The sequence below is a fragment of the Symphalangus syndactylus genome, chromosome 14 (genome assembly GCF_028878055.3).
Source record: "Symphalangus syndactylus isolate Jambi chromosome 14, NHGRI_mSymSyn1-v2.1_pri, whole genome shotgun sequence".
NCBI lineage: Eukaryota > Metazoa > Chordata > Mammalia > Primates > Hylobatidae > Symphalangus > Symphalangus syndactylus.
The window spans coordinates 55,252,415-55,273,378 of NC_072436.2; the positions used below are offsets into that span (position 1 = coordinate 55,252,415).

The 20,964-nt window shown below is 36.2% G+C and overlaps 1 protein-coding gene across 1 annotated transcript in view; it reads right to left on the minus strand.

The window, feature by feature from the left end:
- LOC129461857 (ankyrin repeat domain-containing protein 36B) overlaps positions 1 to 20,964 on the minus strand; it is a 76,058-nt gene that overhangs the window by 30,567 nt on the left and 24,527 nt on the right. Inside the window, 10 exon segments of the mRNA XM_063617048.1 lie at positions 3,045 to 3,073; positions 4,746 to 4,818; positions 4,913 to 4,941; positions 6,581 to 6,653; positions 6,748 to 6,776; positions 12,972 to 13,045; positions 13,135 to 13,162; positions 16,718 to 16,790; positions 16,876 to 16,904; positions 19,028 to 19,067. Of these exon segments, the coding sequence (XP_063473118.1) occupies positions 3,045 to 3,073; positions 4,746 to 4,818; positions 4,913 to 4,941; positions 6,581 to 6,653; positions 6,748 to 6,776; positions 12,972 to 13,045; positions 13,135 to 13,162; positions 16,718 to 16,790; positions 16,876 to 16,904; positions 19,028 to 19,067 (477 nt within the window).

Genomic DNA, 20,964 nt, shown 5'->3' on the forward strand with positions numbered 1-20,964 from the left:
ACAAAAAACCCTTCAAAAAATTAATGAATCCAGGAGCTGGTTTTTTGAAAAGATCAACAAAATTGATAGACCACTAGCAAGACTAATAAAGAAGAAAAGAGTGAAGAATCAAATAGATGCAATAAAAAATGAAAAAGGGGGTATCACCACAGATCCCACAGAAATACAATCTACCATCAGAGAATACTACAAACACCTCTGCAAAGAAACTAGAAAATCTAGAAGAAATGGATAAATTCCTCGACAAATACACCCTCCCAAGACTAAACCAGGAAGAAGTTGAATCTCTGAATAGACCAATAACAGGTTCTGAAATTGTGGCAATAATCAATAGCTTACCAACCAAAAAGAGTCCAGGACCTGATGGATTCACAGCCGAATTCTACCAGAGGTACAAGGAGGAACTGGTACCATTCCTTCTGAAACTATTCCAATCGATAGAAAAAGAGGGAATCCTCCCTAACACATTTTATGAAGCCAGCATCGTCCTGATACCAAAGCCTGGCAGAGACATAACCAAAAAAGAGAATTTCAGACCAATATCCTTGATGAACATTGATGCAAAAATCCTCAATAAAATACTGACAAACCGAATCCAGCAGCACATCAAAAAGCTTATCCACCATGATCAAGTGGGCTTCATCCCTGGGATGCAAGGCTGGTTCAACATACGCAAATCAATAAATGTAATCCAGCATATAAACAGAACCAAAGACAAAAACCATGATTATCTCAATAGATGCAGAAAAGGCCTTTGACAAAATTCAACAACCTTCATGCTAAAAACTCTCAATAAATTAGGTATTGATGGGACGTATCTCAAAATAATAAGAGCTATCTACGACAAACCCACAGCCAATATCATACTGAATGGGCAAAAAATGGAAGCATTCCCTCTGAAAACTGGCACAAGACAGGGATGCCCTCTCTCACCACTCCTATTCAACATAGTGCTGGAAGTTCTGGCCAGAGCAATCAGGCAGGAGAAGGAAATAAAGGGTATTCAATTAGGAAAAGAGGAAGTCAAATTGTCCCTGTTTGCAGATGACATGATTGTATATCTAGAAAACCCCATTGTCTCAGCCCAAAATCTCCTTAAGCTGATTAGCAACTTCAGCAGTGTCTCAGGATACAAAATCAATGTACAAAAATCACAAGCATTCTTGTACACCAATCACAGACAGAGAGCCAAATCATGAGTGAACTCCCATTCACAATTGCTTCAAAGAGAATGAAATACCTAGGAATCCAACTTACAAGGGATGTGAAGGACCTCTTCAAGGAGAACTACAAACCACTGCTCAGTGAAATAAAAGAGGATATAAACAAATGGAAGAACATTCCATGCTCATGGGTTGGAAGAATCAATATCGTGAAAATGGCCATACTGCCCAAGGTAATTTATAGATTCAATGCCATCCCCATCAAGCTACCAATGACTTTCTTCACAGAATTGGAAAAAACTACTTTAAAGTTCATATGGAACCAAAAAAGAGCCCGCATCGCCAAGTCAATCCTAAGCCAAAAGAACAAAGCTGGAGGCATCACGCTACCTGACTTCAAACTATACTACAAGTCTACAGTAACCAAAACAGCATGGTACTGGTACCACAACAGAGACATAGATCAATGGAACAGAACAGAGCCCTCAGAAATGATGCCGCATATCTACAACTATCCGATCTTTCACAAACCTGACAAAAACAAGCAATGGGGAAAGGATTCCCTATTTAATAAATGGTGCTGGGAAAACTGGCTAGCCATATGTAGAAAGCTGAAACTGGATCCCTTCCTTACACCTTATACAAAAATTAATTCAAGATGGATTAAAGACTTAAATGTTAGACCTAAAACCATTAAAATCCTACAAGAAACCCTAGGCAATACCATTCAGGACATAGGCATGGGCAAGGACTTCATGTCTAAAACACCAAAAGCAATGGCAACAAAAGCCAAAATTGACAAATGGGATCTAATTAAACTAAAGAGCTTCTGCACAGCAAAAGAAACTACCATCAGAGTGAACAGGCAATCTACAGAATGGGAGAAAATTTTTGCAACCTACTCATCTGACAAAGGGCTAATATCCAGAATCTACAATGAACTCAAACAAATTTACAAGAAAAAAACAAACAACCCCATCAAAAAGTGGGCAAAGGACATGAACAGACACTTCTCAAAAGAAGACATTTATGCAGCCAAAAAACACATGAAGAAATGCTCATCATCACTGGCCATCAGAGAAATGCAAATCAAAACCACAATGAGATACCATCTCACACCAGTTAGAATGGCCATCATTAAAAAATCAGGAAACAACAGGTGCTGGAGAGGATGTGGAAAAATAGGAACACTTTTACATTGTTGGTGGGACTGTAAACTAGTTCAACCATTGTGGAAGTCAGTGTGGCGATTCCTCAGGGATCTAGAACTAGAAATACCATTTGACCCAGCCATCCCATTACTGGGTATATACCCAAAGGACTATAAATCATGCTGCTATAAAGACACATGCACATGTATGTTTATTGCAGCACTATTCACAATAGCAAAGAGTTGGAACCAACCCAAATGTCCAACAACGATAGACTGGATTAAGAAAATGTGGCACATACACACCATGGAATACTATGCAGCCATAAAAAATGATGAGTTGATGTCCTTTGTAGGGACATGGATGAAATTGGAAAACATCAGTCTCAGTAAACTACTGCAAGGACAAAAAACCAAACACCACGTGTTCTCACTCATAGGTGGGAATTGAACAATGAGAACTCATGGACACAGGAAGGGGTACATCACACTCTGGGGACTGTTGTGGGGTTGGGGGAGGGGGAAGGGATAGCATTAGGAGATATACCTAATGCTAAATGATGAGTTAATGGGTGCAAGAAATCAACATGGCACATGGATACATATGTAACAAACCTGCACATTGTGCACATGTACCCTAAAACCTAAAGTATAATAAAAAAAAAATAAATAAAATAAATGGATAGATCTAAAAAAAAAATAGTTCAACATATAAATGAGACTTTAATTACCTTCTCAGCTGGTTGTTTCTGAGGAGACACTGAAAAGCAAAAGGGATACATAATCACTCATATGTAAATATGATAAAGTTATCCATACATTCACGCAGTGTTAGCATCAACCTCTGTCCTCCTGCCTGTATTAGTGTAGGCTTTGATGGCTTCTACTTTGTGTCTGGCGACTAGAACATGACAGAAATACACTGAAAAAAGGGAATACAGGCTCCATGAAATACACCCTTACAATTTCAAACATGGTATGATTTGTCACATGTCGAAATCTAAAATAAAACCATGTCAATATCAATGTGGATATGTTGAGTGATGAGGACAAATGTGATCTAAAATCAGAGAAGCAACTCATACACCTGAGAATCAATGTCAAAGCAGATTGTACATGATCCTGCATGTCTTTCATGCAAGGTATCGAAACGATTTACACTAGTGTACTACAAACATTCATCATGCTCTTTAACTTGCCTGATAACTGAGAAGGTACACAATTACAAAGACACTTCAGTTGAATGTACACTTCACCTGTCTTCAGTGGAAGTATCCTAAATTGATCAGCTTGGATACATGGTTGGTGAATCCTTGTAGATAGTATTCATTATTTATCATACCCATGTGGTGTAATAATCTGCCTACATTTCTGGTATCCTCTAGTTTAGCCTTCAGAAAGTTCCTTCATCCACTAATGGCAAGAAGGTTATGTAATATATAAACCTCATCAAAAAGTACAATATATTATACATATTTGTACAAAATGCAATGGCTCCTAGCATTAGATATTAATAAGCTTTTACATTTGGATATCGGTCCAATATTCATTGAAAATAATCATTTTAGGATTCAATTAATGCATTCAACACTATTTTTGTCTGCAAAACTAGTCTGCTCTGGAATATCATTGTATTATAAAGAATTTTCACTAAATAGCTATTTTAGTGAAAAAGCCAGCACTTTGGAAAAAAGCTAATATATTCATATTAAATTTTAACTCATTTGAATAACTAATAAAAAATATATGTCTGATATCTGATACTAATAAACAGGAATGAGGCACTGTGGTTTATCCCAACTCTAGCACTCCTTCCTGATTCCAGTAGTCATCGGAGCAGTCAGAAATCAAATCTTCCGGTATGCAAACATTCTAAATGCATCTGAAGTGAGTTCACTCAGGTTTCCTCAGCAGAAACTCCAAAATTACTGAAATAACTTCTTCCTTCCCCTCATTCTTGCCTTGCAGTCCCTCTTTCTTGATGAAAATAATTACTACATCAGTGGTCACCTTGCTCCTCATTCTCCAGTGTTTATGGGTTATTATGACAACTTCCTCCCTCTGGTTTTAGCAGTACCATCTGACATCTATAATTTCTATTACTCCTTCTCCTTCTCCTTCTCCTCTCCATAGAAACATGCTCTCAAATAAGAGCAAAATTATGCTGTCCCCCGATCCTCTTATGTTTTGAACTGTTTTCCAATGGTTCTTGTATCCAAATTCAATGTAGGGAACTCTGTAAGCTTGTTACTAAGATCATGGCCAAGGACCAACAGCATCAGCATCACCTGAGAACTTACTAAAAATGCACAATCTCAGGCCTGCTGAATCAGAAAGTGCATTTTCAGTGACACCCCGCTGATCTATTCAGGGGTGGGACGTTGTCTTCTGTCTTGAGTGCACATGACATTAAATGTGTATTGCCAAATTACCTGTTCTAGATTTCCTACCACCCATTATTCTTGTGGCAATATTCAAAAAAGAAACTTTCTTTTTAAATGTAACCTGAATGGAAAGAGAAACAAAACAGTCAATACATAATATATATTTAATAGGCTATGCAATAAATAATTCAAAATATAAATGAAAGAGTAACTACCTTCCAGGCCGATTGTTTCTGAGGAGACACTGAAAAGTAAAAGAAATATATAATCCATCATATGTAAATATGATAAAGTTCTCCATACATTCATGCAGTGTTAGCATCAAGCTGTATCCTCCTGCCTGTATTAGTGTAGGATTTGATGTTTTATAGTTTGTGTCTTTGGGACAAGAACATGAGGAAATACACTGAAGAAAATAGGAATACACGCTTCCAGAAAATATACAGTCAGAAATTACAAAGAGGTATTATGCGTCATGTGTGTATTACTGAAATAAAGAGTGTCAATATCAATGTGGATATGCCGAATGATGAAAAGAAATGTGATCTAAAATCAGAGGAGCAACTCATACACCCAGGAATCAATGTCAAAGAAGGTACTAAATGCTACTGCATGTTTTTCATGCAAGACATCAGAAGGACTTATACCATTATACTGCAAGTATTCATCATGCTCTTTAACTTGCCTGGTAATTGAGCAGGTACACAATGACAAAGACACTTAATAGAATGTACACTTCACAAGTCCTCAGTGGAAGTGTCCCAGCTTCATCAGCTTGGATATAGGTTTGGATAATCCTGTATATAATATTCTTTATTTCTCAAACCCATGTGGTGTAATAATGTGCCTACATTTGTTGTGTCCTCTAGTTTAGGCTACAGAAAGGTTCTTCATCCACTCGCGGCAACAGAGTATAATACATAAACCTTATCAAAAAGTATAATAAATGGTCAAATTTGACATACTTATACAAAATAAAGTTGCTACAAGCATTAGATATGAATAACCTTTTACATTTGGAAATCACTCCAATATTCATTGAAAATAAGAATTTTAAAAGTCGATTAATGAATTCACCATTATTTTTCTTTCTAAAATAGTCTGGTTTAAAATATCATGTTATTCTCTAAAGCATTTTCATTAAATTGCTATTTCTATCCAAAAGTTAGCTAATTGAAAAGCAAAGCCAATATATGCATATTCATGTTTATCTCATTTGAATAACTAATAACAACAAAACGTGTATCTCTGATGCCCCAACAGTAACAAAGAGGAGTAATGAGTCACTGTGGTTTATCCCAACTCTAGGACTCCTTCCTGCTTCCACTAGAAATGTTCTAATATGCAACTGAACTCAGTTTCCTAAGAAGAAACCCCAAAATTACATAAATAACTTCTTATTTCCCCTCCTTCCTGCCTGACAATCCTCTTCCTTGAGGAAAGTCATTGCTACATCAGTGGTCTCCTTAGTTCTCGTTCTACAGCGTTTACGGGTTATTACAATCATTTCTCCATCTGTTTTTAGCAATACAATGTGACATCTGTAAAATCTATACCTCATCTCTTTCTCCTTCCACCCTTGGTAAAACAGGCTGTAGAATTAAAGCAAAATTATGCTGTCCCCGGACTCCTTATGTCTTTAATGGCTCTCCAACCTTTCTACTTCTCAATTTCAATGTGGGGAAGTCTATAATCTTACTGCAAAGATCATGTCGAAGACCAGCAGCATCAGTGTCACCCGAGAACATATTACAAATGAAGAATCTCAGGCCTGCTGAATCAGAATGTGCAGCTTCAATGAGCCCCCCGCTGATTTATTCGGGGAAGAGAAGTTCTTTTCTATCCGGACTGAACATGACATTAAATGTGTTTTGCAAAATTACCTGTCCCAGATTGTTGTCCATCCTTTATTTCTGTGACTATATTCCTCACAGAATCTTTCTCGTCACTTGTAGTCTGAATGGGATTTGAAACAAAATAATCAAGACATGAAGTAGGTTTCATAGACTATACAGTTGATAGTTCAACATATAAATGAGCCTTTAATTACCTCCTCAGCTGGTTGTTTCTGAGAAGACACTGAAAAGCAAAAGGGATACATAATCACTCATATGTACGTATGATAATGTTATCCATACATTAATGCATGGATATCATGTTAGCATCAAGTTATATCCTCCTGCCTGTATTACTGTAGGCTTTGATATTTTATACTTTGTTTCTTAGGACTAAACATGAAGGAAATACACTGAAGAAAACAGCAATACAGGCTTCAAGAAATATACACTGACAATATCAAATGTGCTATGACTTGCTCCATATGTCTAAAGCTAAAATAAAACCATGTCAATATCAATGTGGATATGCTGAGTGATGAGGACAAACGTGATCTAAAATCAGAGTCCAACTCATACACCTTGGAATCAACGTCAAAGTGGGTGATACATGCACCCGCATGTCTTTCATGCAAGATATCAGAATGATTTGGAACATTTTACTGCAAACATTCATCATGTTCTTCAACTTGATCGATCAGTCAGAAGGTACACAAATACAATGACACTTTAGTTGAATGTACACTTCACATCTCTTCAGTGGAAGTGTCCTAACTTAATCAGCTTGGATATATGTTTGGTGAATTCTAGTATGTAATATTCATTATTTCTCACACCCATATGGTTGTAACAATGTGCCTACATCTCTTGTATCTTCTAGTTTAGCCTTCTGAAAGTTTCTTCATCCACCCATGGCAACAAGGTATAATATATAAACTTCATCCAAAAGTATAATAAATTACCAAATTTGACATACTTATACAACATAAAGTTGCTACAAGCATTAGATACGAATAAGATTTTACATCTGGAAATCACTCCAATATTCATTGAAAATAACCATTTGGGAGTCAAGTAAAGAATTCAACATTATTTTCACTTCTAAAATAGTCTGGTTGAAGTATCATGTTATTCTCTAGAGAATTTTTATTAAATTGCTATTTTATCCAATAGTTAGCTCCTTGAAAAACAAAGCCAATGTATGCATATTCACGTTTATCTCATTTGAATAACTAATATCAACAAAACATATACCTCTGGTGCCCAATAGTAACAAAGAGTAATGAGTTACTGTGGTTTATCCCAATTCTATCACTCTTTCCTGCTTCCAGTAGTTCCTGGAGCAGCCAAAAATCAAATCACCCTTTATGCAAATCTTCTAAATGCATCTGAAGTGAGTTCACTTAATCTTAGAGTCATAATTTAAAAAATCATTTTCGTTATACTCATGAAGACTCCTGATGTTTTTACATTTCCTGGATTCAGCAGTTCGGCCTTCTCACTGTCTCTTCGTCCACTTTTGCAAAAACATACACGTCAATGAAATAATGTGTAATCAGATTCCTATGAAAATAAACTAATTTTCTAAATCACTAGAGACTTCTTTTCTTATAAATAACCAACCAATATGACATAATGCATATATATATATATATATATATATATGTCATGATTGTCATGATTATTGGCAGTTATCCGTTTAGTACTCTAAAAATGCATTCTTCGATTCCTTTTTTCTAAATCCAGTTTCATATGATATACCATAGAGGTCTCTCAGGTTCTTTTACGAAGTAACTACCTCAGCAAACACAGCTTTCAAAAAAAAACCACTTTTTCTAGATTAAGCTGTATCCCAATATGCTAACTGATGTGAACGAAGCATGTATCATTGATGTGCAAAACTTCTAGGGAGGAGAAATGAGACCCTGTGGGTCACCCTCATCCTTCCAACTTCTGCTTTCCATTAAGTGACTTCCCACAAGTCTCCTCATCAGAAACCTCCAAATTACCTAGCTAGATGCTTTCTTTGTTTACACCTGCCCAATTTGACATACACACTTTTTCGTTCATAAATCTAATATCCATATTGGTGGACTTGATTCTTTGACCTCCACATTCGTTTCTTCATTATTTCACCAACACTGTATTGCGACATCTGTACAATCCCATTCTGACACATGTGAAGATAAGGTTTTGCTTTATTAAAATGTTAAATGTGTCAGACACTTGACTAATGTGTACAAATTCCTTCTTCACAAAAGCAGCCCCATGGCCTCCTCTCTCCCATAGACACTGTTTCACAGCTGTTCTTCACTCACATCAGTTTGAGTATCTATCATCTCTCATTTTGTCTCTATGCTTTCACCTCATATTATGAGTTATTATCATAGGCTCAGCAGCCTATCTTACCTATTTTCCTCTCCAGGAGACAGTACTGAGCAGTAAATTAGAATTTTCCAGGATATGAACACTTTTATATACACAACACTTTGTGGAGCTATTTTATGTTTAACTACCCATAACACCACTATGTCTATGCTTTCCAGAGAAACAAGCTCTGAAATTTTATTGAATATAACCTATTTAAAAACTTCTTTAACTACAATGACAGTCTCTCCTTGATGCACCAAAATCTTCAGAAATAACTTGTGAAGACTTGAAAATATGTCAGTAATTGACATGAAAAATGAAGCATTGACATAATTTTTTGCAGGTATAAATAAGATAAGCTGAGATCCTTACTAGATCCAAGAAGAGCAAAGTACATTAGACAGGAAATAAATATGGAACAGAAACATTTTCATTTGTAATGAAAATTCCTCTATTTATAGTTTTCAGTAGAGAAACACACACACACACACACTCACACACAAACACCAGAGCAACATGGCTTTACAGGGTTTTTCTTCATCAAAGGCCTATTTGTCATTTGACATCCAGGAACACTCTATAGGGATCAACAAAGGGGTTCTACATTGTGATCTGAGTAGTTTAGAGTTTAACATTCATGAAGGGGAGCCGAGAGGACAAGTAACACTTTGATCATTGGCCATTTCCTCTCCTTACTGTTATTCTCTGAAAAGCACACACTGGATTTTCTCAGAGTCAGGACATGTCAAAAAGACATGCTTTAAGGGGGAAACAGTTGCAATCAACACAGCCATGGGAGAGATACAGCTATGCTTGCTGGGATTTCCAATACTTCTGTTTCATTTCTAATATAGTACAGATCAATAAAAGCAACCACGTAAGCATATCCATGTTGGTATGTCATCATATTTAAGTCCATATGGTATCAGCATGAAGAGAGCATAATATGCTGTAGTCATCACATGGCATATCATGAGATCATACAATAAATCAAGAAATACCTCACTGGGTCAATGTGGATAGATCTGAAATATACATCACTGATTTTACAAAGACCAAGTTGCATTCATTAAGTGCACTGCCTGCACTTTTCTACAAGTTTTTAATACACAAAATCAAGTTCTACATGTTACCTATGAATGTGCACATATGTTGTAAGGGTTTTTAATGTGCATTTGGGTAATTTCTTTTTTTTTAATTAATTCAAGCTCTTGGTTACATGTCGGCAGTAAGCTTTAGTATTATAGAAAACCCAAAACCATAACAGCTCAGAATCACCATCTTAAAAGGCTGTGTCTACCAAAGAGTCAGGAAAGCATGACTACTTACTTTCTTCATTTTTAAAACTCAGAGGTACCTCATGCACACTCCCAAATAAAACTGCACAAGTTCCTTAGTTTAATTAGATCCCATTTGTCAATTTTGGCTTTTGTGGCCATTGCTTTTGGTGTTTTAGTCATGAAGTCTTTGCCCATGCCAATGTCCTGAATGGTATTGCCTAGGTTTTCTTCTAGGATTATGGTTTTAGGTCTTTCTTAAACATTTAAGTCTTTAATTTATCTTGAGTTAATTTTTGTATAAGGTGTAAGGAAGGGGTCCAGTTTCAGTTTCCTGCATAAGGCTAGCCAGTTTTCCCAACACCATTTATTAAATAGGTATTCTTTTCCCCATTGATTGTTTTTTGTCAGGTTTGTCAAAGATCATATGGTTGTAGATGTATGGTGTTACTTCTGAGGCCTCTGTTCTGTTCCATTGGTCTATATCCCTGTTTTGGTACCCATACCATGCTGTTTTCATTACTATAGCCTTGTAGTATAGTTTGAAGTCAGGTAGTGTGATGCCTCCAGCTCTGTTCTTTTTGCTTAGGATTGTCTTGGCTATATGGGCTCTTTTTTGGTTCCATATGAAATTTCCAATAGTTTTTTCTAATTCTGTGAAGAAAGTCAATGGTAGTCTATAGCACTGAACCTATAAACTACTTTGGGCAGTATGGCCATTTTCATGATATTGATTCTTCCTATCCATGAGCATGGAATGTTTTTCCATTTGTTTGTGTCCTCTTATATCCTTGAGCAGTGGTTTGTAGTTCTCCTTGAAGAGGTCTTTCCCATCCCTTGTGAGTTGTATTCCTAGGCATTTTACTCTCTTTGTAGCAATTGTGAATGGGCGTTCACTCATGATTTGGCTATTTGTCTTTTATCGGTGTATAGGAATGCTTGTGATTTTTGCACACTGATTTTGTATCCTGAGACTTTGCTGATGTTGCTTATCAGCTGAAGGAGATGGGGGCTGAGACGATTTGGTTTCCTAAATATACAATCATGTCATCTGCAGAGACAATTTGACTTCCTTTCTTCCTATTTGAATACCCTTTATTTTTTCCTCTTGTCTGATTGCCCTGGCCAGAATTTCCAATACTATGACCAGAGTGAACAGGCAACCTACAGAACAGGAGAAAAATGTTTGCAATCTCTCCATCTGACAAAAGGCTAATATCCAGAATCTAAAAGGAACTTAAACAAATTTATGAGAAAAGAACAAACAACCTCATCAAAAAGTGGGTGAAGGATATGCTCAAAAGACGACATTTATTCAGCCAGTAAACACATGAAAAAAAGGCTCATGATCACTGATCATTAGAGAAATGCAAATCAAAACCACAATGAGATACCATCTCACGCCAGTTAGAATGGTGATCATTATAAAGTCAGGAAACAACAGATGCTGGAGAGGATGTGGAGAAATAGGAATGCTTTTATATTGTTGGTGGGAGTGTCAATTATTTCAACCACTGTGGAAGCCAGTGTGGTGATTCTGCAAGGACCTAGAACCAGAAATACCATTTGACCCAGCAAACCCATTACTGAGTACATACCCCAAAGATTAAAAATCATTCTACTATAAAGACACATGCACATATATGTCTATTGCAGCACTATTCACAATAGCAAAGACTTGGAACCAACCCGAATGCCCATCAGTGATAGACTGGATAAAGAAAATGTGGCATATACACATCATGGAATACTATGCAGCCATAAAAAAGGATGAGTTCATGTCCTTTGCAAAGACATGGATGAAGCCTGAAACCATCATTCTCAGCAAACTAACACAGGAAAAGAAAACCAAACGCCACATTTTCTCATTCGTAAGTGGGAGTTGAACAATGAGAACACATGGACACAGGGAGGGGAACATCACACACTGGGGCCTGTCAGGGTGGTGGGATCCTAGGGGAGGGATAGCATTAGTAGAAATACCTAATGTAGCTGATGGGTTGATGGGTACAGTAAACCACCAAGGCACATGTATACCTATGTAAAAAACCTGCATGTTCTTCACATGTATCCCAGAACTTAAAGTATAATACAAAACAAACAAACCAACATTAATTCAGCTTGTTGGTTACCTGTTGGCAACAAATTGTAGCAGTATAAAAGATTCTAAGGCTAAAACAGCTCAGAATCATTGCTTTAAAACCCTGTATCTACCAAAGAGTCACCAAAAAATGATTAATGACTTTATTCATTTTCCAGAATCAGAGGTATCACACACACCGAAACTCACAAACGAAAGCACACACACACATACACATGCAGAAATTCAAGCTGGTAATCAGAGCATGTGATTGGGTGAAGATTCGAAGGTTCTCAATGTGACAACACCGACATAAAGAAGCTGAAGTTCTAACACAATTGTAATGTCAGCAGGTATAGCTTTTCTCTAGGTAAAGGACAGTATTGCAACCAGAAATTGAAGCACTGAAAAATATTTATAGTTTCAAAATTCACCTCCTTGAACCCCTAACATGCATACAAATTCCACATTGGGATCTTTATCACAACCTAAAAGGAAAAGCATCACAGCTAGAGCTCAGATTTTTAAAATTTCTTTTCCTTGTTCTTCTAAATATCATTTTATAAGCATAGACACTAACAACAGCATCAGCATCATTTATATCAAATCCTTCTATCTTATTGGGGTAAAAGAGTAAGAGTCAGAAGACTATGAACATTTCCAATATATTCATGTCCTTCTTTCCAGATGAAATTTGTATCGGTAAATTTACCTTTTCCTGGAGGTGGTGAATCCTTCCTTCTCATGGCTATTTTTGAACTGGGATCTGCTTCTTTCAGGGTAAGCCGAATGGGTTTTACAACATAATGATTAATATATCATGTATATATCACAAAGCATTTTGTTAATTAAAGATGAAAATATATTTGTTTACCGTGCATAAAGGAGGTCGCTCAGAAGATTCTACAAAGCAAAAGGGACACATAATTAAGTACGTGTAAATATGACACAGCCCACCATCCACTATGTAGTGTTTGTATCCAGCTGAAATCTTCATGCTTGGTCTTGAAACTGTTACCTATTAGGCTCTGGGTTGCTTTTGCTCTTGTTCTGGTTAGCATACAGACATGACAGGAATATACACATGGAAATCACAATATAGGTTTCATAAAACATGTAATCCAGATTTCAAGAGAGAGAGATTAGGTTTCACATGACTACAACTAACACAGAAAAGTACTTCTACCAATGTGATCCTCTTAACTGAAGCCAAAAAACGTGATGTTAAACAAGAGGACCAAATAGGAACCCAGAAGGATAAATGTCAAAGCCCATGGTAGAACGCTATGGTGTACCCTGAAGAAATCACCCAAGAACCATTTATACTATAATACTACAAAAGTTCTCCTGTTCTTCATTTTGTCCTCTAACTTAAAAACTATGAATTTCATTAAAATGTATCATTCACTTCTGCTTGCAGGATGTATTCTCAGTTCATTAGTTCAGATATCTACATACAGAAGCATAGTTAACAAAAATACTCATGTTGTCCACAGTCATGCAGGCTTCTGGTGTTTTTCCATTTCCTGGATTCTCAACTTTAGCCCTCCTGCCATCTCTTCATTCACTTATGCAAAAAATGTATACATTACACTCCAAATACCTAATGTGTAATTAGATTCCCATAAAACAAACCTAACCAAAATATTTGAAACATCAGAGGCTTTTTTCATCTTAATCACCTTTTATATATCAAAATATTTGCCATGATTATTGACAGTTACATTTTAACAAACCTGCACGTTGTGCACATGTACCCTAAAACTTAAAGTATAATAATAATAAAATTAAAAAATAAATAATACTTAAGAAATATATTTCTTGATTGTTTTGCTTCCACAGTCAGTTTGACGTGCAGTGCATCGCATTTTGCTAACATGAAGCACCTATCCTATTGTCGATGTGTGACCCCTACAGAGAGAAGAATTGAGTCCCTGTGGTTCACTCTCATTCTTCCACCTTCTGCTTCCAGTAAGCTCTGAAGCAACAATAATCCAATATTCTGTTCGAGTGTGAATATACCAGGTCCACATAAAGTGAGTTTTCTCAGGTTTCCTCATCAGAAACCCCCAAACACCAAGCCAGCTGCTATCTTTATTTACACCATCCCACCCCACTTGCACTCTTTTTTGTTGATAAATCTAATCTCACTATCTGGTCTTCATTCTTTGCCTTCCACATTTTGTTCTTCATTATTCTCACCATCCCTGTGATCAAACCAGTAAAATCTCATTTTTATAAATATGAAGATACGGTTTTCCTTTATTAGAATATAAAAGTTACAGAAAACGGACTAACTTGTACAAATTCCTTCTTCACAATAGCAGCCCCATGTCCTCCTCTCTCCCATAGACACACTGTTTCATAGTTTCTATTCACTCACATCAGTTTCATTGAGTATCAACTCTCATTTTATCTTTACGGCTTTATTTTACACTAGGGGTTATTATCAAAGACTCGGCAAACTATGTTACATATTTTCTTCTACATGAGAGATTACTGAGCAGTAAATAAGAATTTCTTTGGATATAAACACTTTTACATACACAAACTTTTTGTGAAGCTAATTTATGGTTAAATACACATTACACCATTATGTGTTATGTGTTCCAGAGAAACAGGCTCTAAAATTTTATTAAACATATTTAATTTAAAAACTTCTGCAAATACAATGACACAGTCTCTGCTCAATGCAGCAACATCTTCAGAAATCACTTCTGAAGACTTGGGAAAATGTCAGTCATTTACGTGAAAAATGAGAGCATTAAGTGACAACACTGCTCGCTGGTATAAATAAGACAAGGCTAGATCCTTACCAGATTCAAAGAGATCAGAGTGCCATGAGACAGAAACAAATACATAAAACAGAAAGATTTTCATTTCTGCCAAAGGACAAAATACAAGAAAACACAGCGGTGAGGCGTTATAGAGCATTTCTTCATCTGGAGACTATTTATCATTTGACATCTGGAAACCCTTTATAGGGCCCAACAAAGGGGTTCTAAACTGTGATTTGATCATTCATGGAGTTCAACATCTATGTAAGGAAGCCAAGGTACCAAATGATACTTTGGCCATTTCTTCTTTCCAATGTCATTCTCTGAAAAGGATACACTGGAGTTTTTCAGAGTCATAACATGATGGAAAAACATGGCTCTAAGGGGTAATGAATGTAGTCAATACAGCTATGGCAGTGTATATAGCTATACTCAGGGTGTCTGAAATACTTCTATTTAATTTCTTATATAGTACAAATCAATAAAGGCAACCACATAAGCAAATCTATGTTGGTATGTCATCATATTTATGTTCATTTTGTATCAGCATGAAGAGACTTTAATTAAGTGTGGTGCAGTCATAAAATGGCATACCACAAGACCATACAACAAATCAAAGATAACCAAATTGTGTCAACCTGGATAGATCTGAAATATATACCACTGATTAGAAAAGCCGAGTTGCAGCTATTATGTATGCTGTGTGAAATCGTATAGAAGACTTGATACTTGGAAACAGATATATTCTACATATTACCCATGAAAGTGCAAGTATCTTGTATTTTTAATGTGCACTGCAGTGATTTAAAAGTAAAAAACGTTAATTCAGGCTGTTGGTTACCTGCAGGCAATAAATTGTAGTAGAAGAAAATATTCTAAGGCCAAAACAGCTCAAAATCCTTGTTTTAAAACACTGTATCTACCAAAGAGTTACAAAAGAATGATTAATCATTTTATTCATTTTTAATCAGAGATACACACACACATACACATGCAGAAACTCAATCTGGTAATCAGAAGATGTGATTAAGTAAAGATTCTCAATGTAACAACACTGACATAAAGGAGTTGAAGTTCTAAAACAATTGTAACGTCAGCAGGCATAGCTTTTCTCTAGAAGAAGAAGAGAGAAGAGTATTGCAATCAATTTTGAAGCACTGAAAATATTTAGTTTCAAAATACACCTCCTCAAATCCCTTGCATTTGTGCACTTTACTGTGCACTTTACTGTGAATTGTTGCTTCAGAGATTACTGGAAGCAGAAGGTGGAAGAATGAGAGTAAACCACAGGGACTCAATTCTTCTCTCTGTAGGGGTCACACATCGACAATAGGATAGGTGCTTCATGTTAGCAAAATGCAATGCACTGCAGGTCAAACTGACTGTGGAAGCAAAACAATCAAGAAATATATTTCTTAATGCATGAACAGGAATTGAAAACTGGGATCTTTAGATGATGACAACTTTAAAGGAAAAGCATTTGGGCTAGAGCTCACAGTGTAAAATGTCTGCCTTATGCCTTAAATATCATTTTATAAAGAAAGATATTAACAAGAACATCAGCATATTTACATCAAATCCTTCCATCTCATTTGGAAAAAAGTGGGAATCAAAAAGCTATGAGCATTTTCAATATTTTCATCTACATTTTCTAGAATGAAATTTGTAGTGGCAAATTTACCTTCGCTGGAAGTTAGTGAATCCATACTTCCTAAGAATCTAGTTGAAATGTGATCTCTGTCTTTCACCGTATGCTGAATGGGTTTGACAACATAATGATTAACATATCATGTATATATCACAGAGCATTTTGTTAATAATTAAAGAAAATATGTTTACCGTGAATAAAGGCGGTTGCTCAGGAGACACTACAAAGCAAAAGGAACACATAATTGACTACAGGTAAATATGACACAGCCTACCATCAATCATGCAGTGTTTGCATCCAGCTGAAATCTTCGTGCTTGCCCTTGAAATTGTTACCCATTAGGCTTTGGGTTGCTTTGCTCTTGTTTTGGTTAGCACACAAACATGACAGGAATATACACATGAAAAATCACAATATAGATTCTATAAAACATGCAGTCCAGATTGCAAGGGTGAAATTAGGTTTCACATGACTACAAGTAACATAGAAAAGTATTTCTACCAATGTGAATCTGCTGGATGAAGCCAAAAAAAGTGACATCAAATGACAGAACCAAATCGGATCCCAGAAGAATAAATGTTAGAAACTATGAAGTTGCAATGAGAGTGCATGAAAATGTATCATTCGCGGCCGGGCGCGGTGGCTCACGCCTGTAATCCCAGCACTTTGGGAGGCCGAGGCAGGCAGATCACGAAGTCAGGAGATCGAGACCATCCTGGCTAACACGGTGAAACCCCATCTCTACTAAAAATGCAAAAAATTAGCTGGGCGTGGTGGCAGGCGCCTTTAGTCCGAGCTACTCGGGAGGCTGAGGCAGGAGAATGGCGTGAACCCGGGAGACGGAGTTCGCAGTGATCCAAGATTGTGCCACTGCACTCAAGCCTGGGTGTCAGAGCAAGACTCCGTCTCAAAAAAAAAAGAAAAGAAAATGTATCATTCGCTTCTGCTGGCTGGAAGTGCTCTCAATCATTAGTTTAGATATCTACTTGGAGAAAAATCATTTCTAAAAATACTCATGTTATCCATAGTCATGAAGACTTCCAATATTTTCAACTTCTGGATTCTCAACTTTAGTTCTCTTGCCATCTTTTCATTCACTGATGCAAAAAACATATGCATTACACATCAAATAACTAATGAGTACTCAGATTTTCATTTACAAAATGTAACCAAAAATCTCTGAATCACCATTGACTTATTTTCATAATAATCAACTTTTTTTTTTTTTTTTGACATGGAGTCTTGCTCTGTTGCCTAGGCTGAAGTGCAGTGGCACAATCTCGGCTCACAGAAACCTCTGTCACCTGGGTTCAGGTGATTCTCGTGCCTCAGGCTCCCTAGTAGCTGGGACTACAGGAACATGCCACCACGCCTGGCTAATTTTTTGTATTTTTAGTAGAGATGGCGTTTCACCATGTTAGCCAGGATGGTCTCCATCTCCTGACCTCGTGATCCTCCCGCCTCAGCCTCCCAAAGTGCTGGGATTACAGCTGTGACCAACTGCGCCCAGCTAAATCAACTTCTACATATCAAAATCTTTGCCATGATTATTGACAGTTACACTTTTAGTACTCAAGAAATAAATTTCTCATTTGTTTTTTCTAAAGTCAGTTTGATATGCTATAGCATAGCAGCCTCTGAGGTACTTTTATACAATGGCTATTTCATCAAAAACAGCATTGTTTTTAAAGAAAACCACCAATGTTTTGATATCCAAGTGCATCCCAGTTCACTAACAAACATGAATGAAGCACATATCATTGATGTGTAACCCCTATAGAGAGAAGAAATGAGTTCTTGCAGTTTCCTGTCGTTGTTCTACCCTCTGCTTCCAGTAAGCTCCAAAGCAGCAATAATTTAATCTTCTCTTTGAGTGGGAATATACTGAGTCTACATAAAGTGAGTTCCCTCAAGTTTCCTCATCAGAAATCTCCAAATTACCTAGCCAGCTGCTTTCTTAATTTACACCATCCCGCCTCACATTTTTTTGTAAATCTGATGTCCATTTCTCAACAATGAATATTATATTTTGATCTACAAGTTTAAATATTCACCAAAGTTTTAAGAATATGTTTAAATTATATTTACTATTAAAATTAATAAATTATATTTATAATTTAATTAAAATTAGGCTTCTAATTTAATGTAATTTAACAATTAATTTAATTTCAAATTTATTTTAAATTATATTTAAATTAGTTATATTTATTTTCAAAAATTTTATTAAAGCATAGAAAATTATTCAGCTATACTTACTACCTCACCACCTTTTTTTTTGTACACAAAAAATAGCATTATCATTATTTGATTGCTCTCATGGAGCACTTTTTATAATACCAATACCATTTGCTTTTTGTCCAGTTGCTGGTAGTGCTTTTCCTTCCTATTTAAAAAAAAAACAAAAAGAAATCTTCAGAAAATGTTATATTTACTACTCAATCAGTCAGTAATTCAAGAAACATTTTCTGTGTCTATAAATTCATAAGGTCTATCCTGGAAAATCTGATAATATGAATAAAATACTAATTTTATTTATCAAGTGAAAAAAGAAATTTATAAAAACAAACAAAAGAAGAAAGACACAATACATTATTTCTGCAATTCAAGTCAATAAAATACAGTGACAGCACAAAGGCAGTAACAATTATTTCTACTTGGGAAGCTTCTGAGACACTGCAAATTTAGGGTTCTATTGTTAAAGCAGACAAGTGAAGAGTAAGAGTGTGAAGGGTTTCTAGTGAGGGCAGCATGTGCAAAAAAATAAAGCATGAAACAGCATAGCCAATAAGAAATACCACAATAACGTGGTAAAACTTGGACACAGACAGAGAAAGTGGGGTGGAGAGATAAAATGGGAGAAACAGGCCAAATCGCAAAATAAGTGTTATGCTAGAATGTAAATGTTTCATGTAATGAGGATCCAGCCACAAGCAGATGAGTTAGATAGATCAAAGTAAACATGTTTAAGAAAGGTCACCCTGAAAGACATATATAGATAGATAAACATGGGGAGAAGAGAGGAACAAAAATGAACATTCCGAAAGTACAGGGCAGACAAGTATATTACAGTAACAAGATATGATAAATGGTTAAAGGTAGAAAATACAAAATTTGGTGAGTCACTGGATTGGCAATGTGAGGGAAACCTGGAGTGCAGTTTTTCTGCTTCAATGTTTCATTGCTACTTTCTTGGTGCTATTTACTAAAATTGGGAAGCCAGATGACAGAGTAGATTACAAAGAGTCAGGAAAGAATCTGGAAGGCAGTTTGAGACCTATCAAATTTGAGGCACAAAGGGGACTTAGAAGAAGAAGAAGGGTAAATACATTTGGAGTAGAAATAGATGACCTTACTCAAGAAAACCATATGTTGTTGAGAAGGTCAACATTTGTAAAATATACTAAACTAGTAGGATTCAATAATTTAAACCTATGAAGAACTCTGAAGTTTTGGAAATAAAAAGAAAACAAAACATGGGATTCAAAATTTCAATTATATATTTCTATACTGGATTAAAAGATATAAAATATATTTTCTTAATGTATGCAGATACTTATTTCTGGAATATTATGGTCATCTGCATTTTTGAACTTAATGAAAACAGTTATCTAAACCAGTAATTCAAGGTATCCTAAGAAAGTTCATTTTTAAAAAATCATCTGGCCGGGCGTGGTGGCTCACGCCTGTAATCCCAGTACTTTGGGAGGCCGAGGCGGGCGGATCACGAGGTCAGGATATCGAGACCATCCTGGCTAACACGGTGAAACCCCGTCTCTACTAAAAATACAAAAAAAAAAATTAGCCGGGCGAGGTGGCGGGTGCCTGTAGTCCCAGCTATGCGGGAGGCTGAGGCAGGAGAATGGCGTGAACCCCGGGGGGCGGAGCCTGCAGTGAGCCGAGATAGCGCCACTGCACTCCAGCCTGGGTGAAAGAGCGAGACTCCTTCTCAAAAAAAAAAAAAAAAAAAAAAAAAAATCTTAAAAGTTTTTAACTTGTAGAAATGTTTATTCTATTATAGAATTATGAGGCATTTTAAGTACTACTAAAATATAAGAGAGAAACGTAAAACCCTATTTTAAAGTTCATATGGTTTTCTGATTCTCCTGTAAATGATATACTAATCGCTCTAATTGCCTACTTATGCCATAAAGATGATAGTTAAAAATCAGAGAAAGGATCAAGTAAAATAATCATATGAGTATGCAAACTGAAGATTTACATGTCTTCAAATACACTATGCCTGTCAATCAGGACCCAATACTCACATGAAGAGAGAAGAA